Below are 15,480 nucleotides of genomic sequence, written 5' to 3' on the forward strand. Positions count from 1 at the left end.
GGCCCCTCCGTCTGACATCCAACAGACGACGCACAGTGAATGCCTCTGCGCCATCAACTAACCGGGGAGGTGGGGGGGCAGGTTGGGCAGGGTGCATGGGGCTGGTGATGAAGGGCTTAATCTTGGACACATGAAAGGTGGGATGGATGCGGCGAAGGGGAAAAGGGAGCTTGAGCCGGACTGCAGAGCGGCTGATGACCTTGGCGATTGGGAAGGGGCCAATAAAGCGGGGGGAAAGCTTACGGGACTCTGTTTTGAGGGGGAGGTCTTGGGTTGACAGCCAAACACGCTGCCCTTGGCGGTAACGGGGTGCTTGTGAACGGTGCTTGTCAGCCTGCCTTTTCATTCTGGAGGAAGTGCGGAGTAGAGCAGAGCGGGTAAGCCTCCATGACCGCCGGCAACGGCGGACGAAGGCCTCAGCGGAGGGGACCCCCACTTCTCTCTCCTGGTCCGGGAAGAGTGGTGGTTGGTAGCCCAGGGAGCACTCAAATGGGGACCGGCCAGTGGAGGAGGAGATGTGGGAATTGATGGCGTACTCTGCCCACGGCAACTGCTCACTCCAGGTGGTAGGGTTCTGGGAGGCCAAACATCGCAGCACTGTCTCCAACTGCTGATTGGCCCGCTCGGTCTGGCCATTTGTCTGCGGGTGAAAACCAGAGGACAGACAGACAGAAGCACCCAACAATTTGCAAAAAGCCCTCCAGAAACTAGAGGTAAATTGGGGACCCCTATCAGAAACCACCTCAGAGGGCAGTCCATGCAGTTTAAACACATGCTGTATCATTATTTTGGCAGTGTCTTTAGCAGATGGTAAGCCAGTAAGGGGTATAAAATGTACTGCTTTAGAAAAGCGATCAACCACAGTGAGGATTGTATTGTTACCAGCAGACTGGGGCAAACCCGTGACGAAGTCGATGGAAATGTGGGACCAGGGCCTCTTCGGAACAGGTAAGGGTTGTAGCAGTCCCGCAGGTGGGCGTGTAGAGGTCTTGTTTTGGGAACAGATGGGACAAGAGGCGGCAAAGGCCTTGGCGTCCTCTTTCAGGGTGGGCCACCAGAAACGCCGGGAGATGAAGCTGAGAGTGCGGTCGGATCCAGGGTGACAGGAGAGTCGTGACGAGTGGCCCCACTGCAGTACCTGAGAGCGGACAGAGGTAGGAACAAAAAGAAGGTTAGATGGACACTGACTGGGGCTCGGTCTACGACCCTGGGCAGAGATGACCACAGACTCAATGTCCAGCTGCGCCGCCCCGACAATGCGATTTAAGGGCAGGATGGTGTCTGCCTCTGTGGGCTCTTCATCTGTGCTGAAGAGTCTGGACAGGGCATCAGGCTTCACATTCTTGTGGCCAGGGCGGTAGGACAGGGTGAAGTCAAATCTTGCAAAGAACAATGACCAGCGAGCCTGACGAGGGTTGAGTCTCTTTGCAGAGCGGAGATACTCGAGGTTACGGTGATCTGTCCAGACGAGGAAGGGTTCGCTGGCCCCTTCCAGCCAATGCCTCCATTCTTCCAGGGCCAGCTTTACCGCCAACAGCTCCCGGTCCCCGATGCTGTAGTTCTGTTCTGTAGGAGTGAGGCGGTGGGAAAAAAAGGCACAGGGATGAACCTTGTTGTCCTTGGCAGATCGTTGCGAAAGCACGGCTCCCACACCGACATCAGAGGCATCGACTTCCACGATAAACTGCCGAGCAGGGTCAGGATGGACTAAAACTGGGGCTGAGGTGAAACGTCGTTTCAGGACCTGGAATGCATTCTCAGCTGCAGGGGACCAGTTGAACTTGACCTTGGAGGAGGTTAAGGCAGTGAGAGGAGCTGCCAGGGAGCTGTAACTTCGTATGAAGCGCCGGTAAAAGTTGGCAAACCCCAGAAAGCGCTGAAGTTCACGACGGGATGAAGGAGTTGGCCACTCCACCACTGCCCTGATCTTGGTGCAGTCCATCTTCAGTGTCCCGGCTGAGACCACGTATCCAAGGAAGCCCATGGTGTTGCGATGGAATTCGCATTTCTCAGCTTTGACGAAGAGCTGGTTCTCGAGTAGTCTTTGGAGGACTCTGCGGACATGTGAAGAGTGCTCAGAGAGAGTCCTGGAGAAAATAAGAATGTCATCCAAAAAGACAAAAACAAACTGGTTAATCATGTCCCTCAGCACATCATTCACTAATGACTGGAAGACGGCAGGGGCATTGGTCAGTCCAAAAGGCATCACTAGATATTCATAGTGGCCGGAGGCGGTGTTGAAGGCCGTCTTCCACTCATCCCCTTCTCGAATGCGGACTAGATGGTAGGCGTTTCTCAGGTCAAGCTTAGTGAACACAGTTGCCTCTTGCAGTAACTCAAAGGCGGAAGACATTAAAGGAAGGGGGTACCTGTTTTTGACGGTTATGTCATTGAGGCCTCTGTAGTCAATACAGGGTCGGAGTGAACCATCCTTCTTCCCAACGAAGAAAAATCCGGCACCCGCTGGAGAGGAGGAGGGCCTGATGATGCCTGCTGCCAGAGATTCTTGGACATATTTAGTCATGGCCTCAGTTTCAGGACGAGATAGGGAATACAGTCGCCCTCTAGGTGGGGATGTTCCAGGGAGCAGATCAATTGCACAATCATAGGGGCGATGTGGGGGTAGAGAAGAGGCTCTTGACTTACTGAAAACTGCCTTGAGGTCCAGATATTCAGACGGGACAGCTGAGAGATCCGGGAACTCCTCCGCTGGAGTGGAGACAGGTGGTGGTGTCTGTGCCTGGAGGAGACATAGCAGAGGGGGCTCCAGCCCACAATTAGTTTAGTGGCCCAGTCAATGTGAGGATTATGCTTAACTAGCCAGGGGTGGCCAAGAACTATAGGGGCATGAGGAGAGTCAATGACATAAAAGGCCAACAGTTCATGGTGATTACCGGAAAGGCATAGACTCACCGGTACGCTGACATGCGTGATGTTGGCTAGCCGTCGACCATCCAATGCATTTGCCACCAGTGGTCTTTCAAGGGCAGTTGTGGGTAATTGCAGCTGGGTCAAAAGGGTGGAGTCAATGAAGTTCGCCTCAGCCCCCGAATCCACTAGAGCCAGTAGTTGTTGTTGGAGGCTGCCAAAGCTCAAGGTGGCCGGGAGGAGAGTACGTTGCATGGAGGAGGGTGTTATGGGCGTCACACTCACCAGTACCCCTCTAGCTACTGGCGAGCGTTGGATTTTACTGGGCAGGTAGCGATGAAGTGATCTGGTTGGCCACAGTACAGACAGGATCCAGTGGTCATCCGTCTCTGTCTCTCAGCGGGGGTCAGACGGGCACGGTCCACTTGCATTGGTTGTGGGTCGGAAGTGCTGGTGGTTGGCTGAGGGGTGACCATGTCGCTGGTGGGTCTGGGACGAATGGAGAAGAATCTTCTACCAGGGCGCTGTTGTAGCCTAGTGTCAATTCTGATGGCTAGGTCGATCAGCTCCTCGCAGGTCGATGGAAGATCATGTGACACCAGCTCATCCTTGATCTCATCCGATAGGCCGTTCAAGAAGATATCAAAGATGGCTCCTGCGTTCCAGGAAGTGGATGTTGCCAGGGTCTGGAAATCAATGGCGAACTCGGAAACAGACCGGCGACCCTGACGCATGTGTAGCAGTTCTCTTGCAGCTTCATGGCCATGTTTAGAACGGTCAAAGACCCTCTTCATCTCTTCACAGAACCCACGGAAATCCTCGCAGACAGGTGATTCCACCTCCCATAGTGCTGTTCCCCATTCCCTGGCTCGCCCAGAGAGTTGAGTGAGAACATAAGCCACTTTAGCTTGGTCAGAAGGGAAGGTGGCAGGTTGAAGTTGGAAAATGAGTGAGCACTGGGTAAGAAAAGAACGGCAGGTGCCAGGCTCACCAGAATACTTCTCGGGTGGGGGTAGACGAGGCTCATGGGCAGCTGCAGGTGTGGAAGAGGAAGCTGAACGTGATAGCTGCAGAGGCTGAATTTGAGCAGCCAGGTTTCGGACACTTGCAGCTACAGAGTCCAGCTGGGTGGAGTGTCTGCCAAGCATTGCTCCTTGTTGTTCGAGGGCGCTCCTCAGCTGCTGCTGGTCTGCTGGGTCCATCTTGGTCAGACTGTACTGTTAAAGTACAGACAGGAAGACCCAATTGCAGTTCAGAGATTTTATTTTCTTATCACAGGAATCCAACGAAAGATTTGCAGTCCAAAAACAGTCAACAAAAAAAGGGGTAACGCTCAGAAGATTCAAAAAGGGCAAAAATGAAAAACCCCAGTATCGGTTGTCAAAGTCTTCAAGAAAAAACAAAACTCAAAAGTTGCATAAGCACAGTCCATGAAAATCTTCAAAAAAAACTCAGGTCACAAAATTCTCCAGACAGAAAAAAACTCAAAAGGCTGCCAGAGAAAAAAGTCCAGGCAGTTCCAAAAAAGTCACAATAAAAGATCTTCACCAAAAATTCCAGAAAATAGCAAAAACAAGGAGCATGGTAAAAACTGAAAATTTCACAGGAAAAGAGCACTTACGAACTGGTGCACACTCGGGAAGGGACAGAACAGTCTGACACATGGCATAGTGTGAGCAGGGCTTAAGTAATGAGAAATGAACAAACAATGAAGGTGATGCCAATTAGGGGCAGGTGACAAACAATCAATCATGGGGGAAAAAAACAAAAGCACATGGGTAATGCAGTATGCAAAGGGGTCACTAGAGGGCAGGCAAAAAAGTAAACAAAAGGTGACAGGTGGAGACAGACAGTGACAGAAACAACTAAAGACATTCCTCTTTCGAGAGAATCTACTTGACTAATGCTTGAACTGGCCTTGCCCCAGGGCAGACTCCTGACATGATGTTTAGTTTAGTTTAGTTTGTGAGTGTGTGTTTGTGTGTGTATGTGTACTCGTTATTTACTCTCTACAAAAAACAAAAAAAAACCGAACCCCTCTTTGCAACTGTACTTGTTGTTCTGTATATCTCCTGTGCACTTTGTATTTGCTTGTGATGTTGGCTTGATTATGTCCTCTTTTGAAAGTCGCTTTGGTTATAAAGCGTCTGCCAAATGCAATGTAATGTAATGTAATGTAAGAGTCATCGTAAGATAATATACTAATTGCTAATGCTACTATTACTACTAATGCTACTATTACTATGTCAGAACGCTATAAAGGACTTTTGGAAAAAGCACAACAAAATACCTCCTCTTAATGTATGTTCTGTACAAGTCTTCTGTTGTCCAGTCTTGCACTTTAAATGTCTGTATGAGCACTGTCTATGTCCATACTGTCTTATGTCTATGTATGAGTACTGTCTATGTCTATACTGTCTATGTCCTTACCTAGATTAGTCTATGTCTGCATGGGAAAGCAAGAAACGTAATTTCAAATTCTTTGTATGACCAGTGCATGTAAAGAAATTGACAATAAAACCAACTTGACTTTCTCACTCTGTGGAAGATGTCCGGATATTATGGGACTCAGTGAAGGGATACATACGGAGCAACTGCATATCGTTCTCCTCTCATTTAAATAGGACCCGTTACCGCAGACTCGCTGAATTGGAAAGCAATCTGAAACAATTGGAAGATGCTATGCACAATACCGCTTCTGCAGATTTAATAACACAACATAAAAGGGTTAGAGACGAGCTTGACTCGCTGTACCTCGACAACGGGCTGATTTTCTCATTTATCGCACACGTCAAAACCATTATTTTGAAGGAGCTCGACCCAGCCGGGCACTAGCCTTAAGCCTGCGCTCCTGCGAAAGCTTTGCGCACATACCATCTATAAAGACACTGGACGGAACTTTAGTATCAGACCCAAAAGTGATTAACCAGACATTTCGTACATTTTATTCCAATCTTTACCGTTCAGAGGTTCCCCACGATCCTATCAAATTTGATGCATTTGTCAAAGACCTACATATAAAAAAAATGTTACCTCAGGAGGCATCTTCCCTCGATGCACCAATCACTCTATCTGAACTAGAGTCAGCTTTACGCTGTCTCAATAAAGGTAAATCGCCTGGTTTTGATGGGATCCCACCTGAATTTTACATCAAGTTTTGGTCTCAACTTGGCCCTTTACTGTTAAAAATGATAAACCACGCCATTTCTAGTGGATCCTTTTCAAGGGATGTGAACACCGCCACGATTACATTACTGCATAAAAAGGGAAAAGATCCCAATGATTGTGCCAACTACCGTCCAATATCTCTTCTTAACACAGACATTAAATTGTTTGCCAAAATACTCGCATCAAGATTGGAGCCACTTATGAACAAACTTATACATCCCGACCAAACCGGTTTCGTAAAATCGCGCGTATCCGCCGACAACGTCCGCAGACTATTGCATATACTGGAGCAATCTGCCAGGGCCCAATCTCCTTATGCTGTGTTATCATTGGATGCAATGAAAGCTTTCGACGTTTTAGAATGGCATTATTTATGGGCTGTCCTTCGTCATATGGGTTTTGGTGCCAATTACATGAATATGGTAAAAACGCTCTATGCGTCTCCTTCTGCTATGGTGATGACGGGTAACATCTGTTCGCCTTTATTTCCAGTCAGCCGTAGCTCTAGGCAAGGTTGCGTTCTTTCTCCCCTTTTGTTTGTGTTATCACTTGAACCCTTGGCACAGAAGGTGCGTCAATCATCACACACTCCTATTACTGTACATGGAACGGACCATTTTATCTCGCTTTATTGTGACGATATTTTATTGTATTTGGGAGATGTAACTAAATCCACTCCTCATGTATTATCAATATTTAATTCTTTCTCTGGCATATCAGGCTACACTATTAACTGGTCTAAATCGGCTTTACTACCGCTGAACAATTGTACGCAGCAAGTTTCACCACCAACCAATGTGCCTGTTGTTGACCAATTTAAATATTTGGGATTATCCATTTTCCCTTCATTACAAACAACCTTGGCCTTTAACTATGACAAGACACTTAAGCAGGTGGAAAGTGATTTAGCGAAATGGATATCCATTCCCAACACATTTAGCGCACGAGTCTCAATTATCAAAATGAATATCCTTCCACGAGTCAACTTCTGCAGTACCATGTTACCCTTGCCTCCCCCTGCTGGACATTGGGAGAAATTACATAGACTTTTGTGCAACTATGTGTGGAGAGGGAAGCGTCCAAGAATGAAAATATCTACACTTCAAAGATGGAAAATCTCTGGTGGTCTTGGGATCCCAAATTTTGAACACTATTTCTGGGCCGCAACTCTCCGACCTCTTAGTACCTGGTTTAACACGGGAGCACAAGTGGCTTGGCGATCTTTGGAGGAAAACCTAGTTAAACCACACAGGCTTCAGGATTTCATTCATTCCAATATTCCTCTTAAAATGTGTAGATCCAAGTTTGGCACCATTGTTTCACACCTTATTGCCACTTGGAAAACCGTAGAATCTTATTCCAAAACCCACCTGAAATATCATTCCTACCTTCCGTTATTCAATAACTTTGATCTCTGTTTGGGGAAACAACCCATTTCATTTCCTCAGTGGAGTGACAAAGGGATTAATACCCTCTCTGACATTACATCAGATAATACACTAAGATCTTTTCAAGACCTAAAATCCCACTACGACCTACCTGGTACTTCTTTTTTTTTCTACCTACAAATTCGTAGTGCTCTCCGTGCATACGGGGTCCCCTGGGGAGAGAAACTAGAATGTCACCCAATACAAAATATTTGTTTATCCACCAAAGACCTGATTTCTAATCTCTATACCTATATTGCCAAATGTGTGGAAAAGCCTTTACACGTTGATGCTCTTTGGAGCCGTGACTTGTCTATCACACCTTCCACAATCAACTGGACAACAGTCTGGGCAAAGACAGTTCTATCATCTCGTAACCCTAACCACCAGATGATTCATTATAACTTCATTCACAGACTCTATACCACTCCTCTTAAATTATTTCACATGAAAAGAAAACAATCACCCACATGCGAGCTGTGCTCCTCTGGAGCCACAGGAACATTTCTACATATGGTCTGGGATTGCCCTGGGGTGCAAATGTTTTGGGAAATGGTTTCTCAAAAGATGTCTCCTATTCTTAACCACACCATCCCTTGCTCCCCAAGGATTCTGTTACTAAATGATTTTAGTGAGCTGGACATTTCCCTGGTGCAGCAACGCTGGCTCTTGGTAGCCCTAACTGCCGCTAAAAAAATAATTGCACAAAGATGGAAAACTCCTCATGCTTTGTCACAACAACATTGGATTAATACAGTCATAGACCTCGCCAAACTCGAAAAATCTGTGGCCAGTATGCACGGTGCTCTGAGGAAGAACATCAATGAGTGGTCATCTTTTATAAGCAGGATGCTGGGATGATGGCTTGTTCTTTTTCATCTTCTTATTCTCTTCTACTATCCCCTTATGCTGAGCTGTTAACATTTTTTGTGTGTTTTCTAGAACTGGGTGAGCGAGCTGGGAATGAGACCTGTGTGTGTGTGTGTGTGTGTGTTTGTGTGTGTGTGTGTGTGGGGGGGGGGGGGGGGGGGGTAGATGTTGATTGTTGTCCATGATCGTTGTCTTGTTTTGTTTTTCTGTGATGTATTAAAAACATAATAAAAAAATTGATCACAAAAAAAAAAAAAAACTTGACTTGACTTCACTAATTGTGAGGAACAGAATAGAGTTGATGTTGATGTTTTGACTTTTCAATGTTGCAGGTGGGTATTAAAAATTGCTGGGTATCTACATTGCAATGCAGAAATAACAGATTTGAAGAGACGATCCGGGAGGCTGTGGTTTTGGAGAGCACCTTGATCATCAGGCAGAATGGGATGCTGCATCGCTTCCTTGGAGACTATACTCTTCTCCCTCTCACAGCCCAAGACTCAAGTAATATGAATGAATCAATCAAAATGTATTGCTATAACAGAATATCACAACTATACATACAGGCTCAAATTGCTTTTAAATACATATAAGCACATGCTCACATTCAGTGTTGCCAGATTGGGCTGTTTCCCGCCCAATTGGGCTGCTTAGGATGGCCGTGTGCGGGTAAAAATGGCATTTAGCAGGGGAAAAAAACGCCCATTTTGCCATAGAAATCAATAGAATTCGGCAGGATTTTGTGCTTCTAGGCGGGTTTGGAGCATTTTTTGGGCTGGAAATCATCACCCTCATCTGGCAACCCTGCTCACATTCACACACCAGCTCTGGAGGAAGGAGGCCCCAATTGTTTGCGGTTAACGTGAGAAAGTGCTCACACACAGAGACACAGGAAATCAGGACTTTCCTATAATTGTCAGGAACTGTATGTATGTATGGTAGTACCAAATTCTTCGGTATATGTTTTGGTGGAGTGTTTGATTTCAGTCACACTCATTAATTGGATTAGCTTATCTAACAAATGTGATTGTTTCACAACAACGGGATTAATAAACGATACTCTACTACTCTACTCTACACAGCATTCAGATGTGATGGTACTCCTGATTTACGCATAATATAGTTTCTTGTAAGCCTCACTTTCAACCCATGACCTACATTCCATGACCTGTGTCTGGTGGACATTTTTAAGGACCATTTTCTACATCTAACATGCTCAAAGTGCTGAATGGCAACTTTTCCAAAAAGTATTTACCTCAGACCTTCATCTCGACTTATCAACAGTATACTACTGATTCTGTCTGAAAAAATGCCACGTCTGATATAACACTATAAAAACCAACCCCTCCAAAGCAGCTAATATGGGCAAATCATACATATTCTGATTCCTTAGGGTCATGCCAGTATTTAAGTGTTAAGATTTTGTTTCTCTAGTACTTCTTGGTGCCACAACATTAAAAGACATGAAAAGGAATTAGGCGGAGATGGCTCAAAAAATTGTGTGATTAAAGGTTTGAAGAGCTCCAGGGTTGGCAGTACATAGCCAAAATGTTCTCAAAGCCCAGACTCTCCCCTTTAAAATGACACCAAACATGACACAACTGTTCCCTTATGTCCAATATAGATGCTTTTCTATGACGATGCTCTGCTTGATTTATATACTTTTTCCCTCAACCTTTGTTTGCATTATGTGTAATAACTCACAACAGCTACTCTTGTTAGATGGCGGTCATACATCATTGAAAAGCGGAGATTCCAAGCTTTCAGAAAAGGTATGGTGGCCTTTGCCACCTTTTCGGTAAGGCCGCTTACACAGTACGGCGGTAAAGTTTCGCGGGACGGAAGAGATTTTTACCGGCGTTGGTGAAAATACATGGAAACATATCTGTCCTTCCACACCAAACACCGATAGTCGGTTGTCAGCGGCGCGGGAGCCGGCTCCGCTCCGTGCTGCATTTGCAAAATAGAACTCGAGCGTATTTTTCACGCCGGCGACCGGCGATGTTCCATTCAAATGAATGGCAAAGTAGCACGTTATCTTTGGCTGTGGGGAGGATTTTGAACGTTTGACTGGCCGCGCACGCCGACACTGTCGGTGTGAAAGGCAGAGTAGAACACACCGGCAGAAACTTAGCAGAAAGACCTCAATCGTCTCGCTGACGTTCCGTTCCGCCTTGGTGTGTCTGACGCATAATGGCCAACCCATCTGGCTCGCGGACTACTATGGGAAAAGGTCCCTCGACCTATAAAAAACTGGGACCCTCATCTTCCATTACAATGTGTTCATTCAGCTCTAACATACCCACATTTTTAACGAAAAAACCCTCAAATCGCAATGACAGTAAAGGCGCTGAATGCAGCGTCTACTGTATGTCCAGGCGCCTAGGTCAATGCAGTGTAGAGTATAATGCAGCCTCAGGCTTAACTGGGTTAAAATATTGTACATTATATTATATTGCATTTTATTGTAATATGCCAATATGCATAATACACAACTATCACTGCTATTCTGTAGTAGTGAATGATCCATATGTATCGTGTGTGTGTGTATGTGCTTGCGTCCATTTCTCCCCCAAGATGTGTGGGTGGAAACGATGCGTTCAGTGTGTGTGAAGAGGATGGTGTTTGTGCCAACGGCCCATGGGGGAAAGGAATTCTTCTATGTCCTTGGAGATGGAAATCATCAACATACACTATTCCGAGCTGACATTGAGGGTAAGGTACAGGGGTGTAGTGGGCGTGGTACGCGGAGGTACGCAGTCCACCCACTTCATCCTGACGTGAGATTTAAAAAAATGAAGTGTTTGAATACAAAAAGGGGATTGACATGATAAGTTGCCTAATTAATTTATGACCTCACAAAACGCGTACCCCCACTTAACACATTCCCATTACACCACTGGTAAGGTAATCAGATAAAACAGTGCAATTTTTAAGTTGTTTTGAAGGCTATGAAGTAAAATAACTAGGGCTGGGACTCGATTAAAATTTTTAATCGAATTAATCTATAGGCTTTGAAATTAATTAATCGAATTAATCGCATTTTAATCTCATTTAAAAATCTGACTTGAGAACAGTGATTTTTTTCTCATGGATTTTGAATAAATAAGCTTAATCTAAAAATATTGTTAATTTTTTAAAGAAGAGAGAACTCTTTTCAATTTCAGCAGGCTGTTGACCATCAGGTGTAATACTGCCCTCCACTGGTCTAATCCAGAACTATGTGGCTATTTATACTGTGATTAATTTGTTTTAATCGTGTTAATTAATTAATCGAATCACGTAATTAATTAATCGAAATTAACACGTTAGTATCCCAGTCCTAAAAATAATCACTGGAAAAGGAAACCACCACATTGGAAATGTTTTCTATCTTCTTCTGTCTAGATGGGGAGCTGACATTCAAAGAATTGAGAGACACTGCAGGAAATGTCTGCTTTTTTCTGGCAAGGATATTGGGTGAGTGCAAGCGTCTCATGCAAACACACAGTGGTGTAGTCTACGTAGAACACAGGTATACGGAGTATACCCACTTCCAAATTTCAGGAATTTCAGTATACCCACTTAAAATTGATCGATCCATTATTTATAATAGCACAAATATAAATAGTATACCCACTTCAAAAAAATGTTCAAATATACAGTATACCCACCACAAAAAAGTAGACTACACCACGGCAAACACACACACACACACACACACACACACACACACACACACACACACACACACACACACACACACACACGTGCGTGTATACATACATTTAGTACTCAAAGAATGCTAAATAGCAATACCACTACCAACTTATAGAAAGTCAGATGATGACGCTTTGTTTCTGCCAAAATGTTTCACCCATAGAGATAGAAAGAGCTAACAGCTTCGGAACACGGCAAGAACACTCCCACCTCTGTCAAAAATAGCTTAATACTGTGTTAATATGAAATGACACATTAATCCAGGACAAGATTTGTCGACTGTCGGCTTGTATAGTGTGAGGACATGAGTTGTGAGATGTGAACTTTTAAATCGTGAAATTCCCTCGTGCAGTGTGAGCAGGAGCTTAATATCCACGATTGAAAATATCGCACTGTGTATGCGTGCTTTAAGGCAAAGAGCTTAGTAACCAAGTATTGAACATTGAAATGTTATTTTGAAGGTACCAAATTCCAACTGTTTTCCCATTTACAACACTACAACTGCAACACTACAACACCGAAACTGTTTTGCGTAATAATTTGGAACAGAGCATTTTAAGTTTTTTATTATTTTATAAAATACCGTTATCACTAGAAGGTTCATTCAAAAACTTTATAATTGTACAAATGACTTGAAAATTATGATGACTGTCATTTATATTGATTAGGCCACACCAATTTAATTTGTTGGTTCTCGGATTCGCCTCTTGTATTTTGTATCAAAATGAAAAAAAAAAAAAAAAATCAGTTTCAATACCCCAAAAAATGAAATCGCTAAAAAAAACGAAGACTGCATGTTTTCATGAACGGGGAGGTGTCTCTTTAGTAGTTGGAGGTCATGTGACGTAGAGAACCAATAAAACCACTCCTTTCAACATGCCGATTACGACTAGCGAATCAGGAAACGTGTTACATTCAAACATTTACAGACAAACATGCAATGGCAAGTTGAAGCCCCTGTGGGTTAGCAGTAGCAGCGGTGAAATACAGTATTGCTCTTAGTGGAATTAGTGGAGTGGGATAGCAGTTTAAAAAAAGAAAAACAACAACTATTCAACTGTTGAATCATCTCAGTTTATTCAAACCAGATTAATATAATAATTGCCCTGTGAGCTAATTTTGTGCCTGGTCTATTTGGCTGCCTTAATTCCCTTCTACACTGTCCTTCTCCATGTCCAGGTGTTTGCCTGTCTTGCACCTTCCTTTGGAGGTCCATGTGAGGCTGAAATACAGGTGGTATAACAACACGACTATTTTTTTTTTTTTTTTTTTTCGCCCTCTCGCTTCAACTTTTTCCTGAAAAAATCCGAGAACCAACAAATTAAATTGGTGTGGCCTTACTTGGGGAAAAATGTCATCTGCGTTATAATTTGGAATGCGGTGTATTTAATACTATTTCTCTATTTTTCTCCTCTTATATGTCACCCATAATGCTGTGTGCATTGCAAAATGTTGAGCAAAACTGTTCTTACCCTGGTAATTGAACCTTCACACTTCACTTTACTGGTGCAATGTGCAATTAATGAAGATTGGCCAACAGGCTGGTCCACTTGAGCCATGAGACTTCCCACACTAAAATGACAGGTGTCTCCGTTATTTTGTCCAACCCCTGTAGATGCTGCATTCAGGCTCTTGAGATTTGAGTTTTGTATTTTTTATTAACCCCTTAAGACACGGCTTTATACATTTGTTGTTACCAGTATGGTAATGACCAAGTTGTGGTGCATTACTAAAAAGCCTGTGTTGTGTCATAGTATTGTAGTGCTATGGTAGTTACATTTCAACGACTATTACAGCGTGCCACTGAAGGTACGGCGCGCATTAAGGGGCTAAGCTCCTGCTCACGCTGCATGAGGGAAATGCACGTTTTAAAAAGTTCACATCTCATGACTAGCGTCCTCACACTATACGAGCCAACAGTCGGATGCGAGCAGAATGCTCACACTGTGCGACACAACAGGCTTGTTCCTGGGACAGCAGATGAAAAAAACGAGGAGGGGAAATGCGCACCTGAGTTGGAGACGAGGAGGCGCTCAACAGTGAATCCCACTGCCCCGTCAATTTGTGCATGTTGTCAAATTGGGTCGTAGCACTGCTTCACCTATGTGATTTACACACGAGGGATAATCAGGATTTCAAACAGTTTTGATTTTCTTGCGACCCTACGACTGCACATTGCAAGCTGTACACGATGCAAGACTCACGATTGACCTCCGATTGAGCAAGAATTCGGCCCAAATCGTGGCAAAATCACAAATCGCACAGTGTATGCCTGGCATTATCATGGTGTACCATATTGAAAATCTACTGCACTAGGTCAGGTACTGCCGTAGAACAAGCCGCTGGATTCAGTCCGGGTATAAGAGTAACGAGAATGGCGTATTGATTTAGTCAGACCAAGAGCAATGTAAATGTAGTTTCTGATCTCTTTTGTGGAAGTGATGACCAGAAATGTATGTAGCGGCCATTTTAAGAAACCCTGGGAGCGCTGAAAATTGGTTTGGTTCAAAAATGTAAGAATTGTATACAGTTATCATTGTAGCACTATTAAAAATACATATTGTTGCTGGGATGTGGAAACTGCCAGGATCTAAACAAACAGAAATTTGCATAAAATACATCCTACTGTAAGATATTGTATAAGCCATGGCTTACGTGTAGCCTATTTTTTTTATAGTTAACTGAGCTCGCATTTACCAATACACTGGGGATTATTTAATTCTGCTGGTTTTTGCCCGTTTTACAGGAATGCCGTTACATTAACAAATTACCTTGCCTTGTCTTTTCCAGGTGCATACCAAGGTGCATTCCTAGACTGTGTAATCAAAACCGTGTGCCAACGTGGGGACATAGAAAACTCGGACATTGTGGTGGTGGACCTGGTTTTGAGTTCCAATAATTGGATAACCTATGTAGTGTTTTACAAAGGTGGGTGGAGGTTGGGGATTGGTTACAAGAGCAATGAGGGATGGAAATCTGACCCCCTGGTTAATGCTAGATGTTAACATCTTGATGATAATATTTGTTTTGTTGTGTGTGTGTGTGTGTGTGTGTGTGTGTGTGTGTGTGTGTGTGTGTGTGTGTGTGTGTGTGTGTGTGTGTGTGTGTGTCTCTTTTCCAATGCATGACCAGCTGCCTGCTGGTTTTCCCATGCCAAACTTAATCTTTAAATTTCCCTGCCATCATATGTAAAATCCAGGGAAACAGAATCAATGTTTACCAGTAGCTCAACTCTCTCTTTCCAAAATGTTTGGCAAAAATTTGATCGATAGAATCAGTGAATCAACAATTCATTTATTAATTAATCAATAATTTGCATGCCTCATTGGTATTCAAAATGAATAGTGAGGCTTACACGTCTCAGGCAATTGGAATGCAGCCATTATTCCATTTTAAACCTGATCAGCATGTTATTGCAGTAATTGAGAAATGCATACAAATGTATACA

General features: G+C 44.1%; 1 protein-coding gene across 1 annotated transcript in view; it reads left to right on the forward strand.

Moving 5' to 3' along the window:
- The window catches only part of LOC134469376 (cation channel sperm-associated auxiliary subunit gamma-like), a 71,208-nt gene that overhangs the window by 25,466 nt on the left and 30,262 nt on the right, over positions 1-15,480 (forward strand). The window contains exons 8-11 of the mRNA XM_063223598.1: positions 8,666-8,837; positions 10,911-11,048; positions 11,721-11,792; positions 14,823-14,960. Coding sequence (XP_063079668.1) covers positions 8,666-8,837; positions 10,911-11,048; positions 11,721-11,792; positions 14,823-14,960 — 520 coding nt within the window. The remainder of the gene's footprint in view (positions 1-8,665; positions 8,838-10,910; positions 11,049-11,720; positions 11,793-14,822; positions 14,961-15,480) is intronic.

The sequence above is a fragment of the Engraulis encrasicolus genome, chromosome 18 (genome assembly GCF_034702125.1).
Source record: "Engraulis encrasicolus isolate BLACKSEA-1 chromosome 18, IST_EnEncr_1.0, whole genome shotgun sequence".
NCBI lineage: Eukaryota > Metazoa > Chordata > Actinopteri > Clupeiformes > Engraulidae > Engraulis > Engraulis encrasicolus.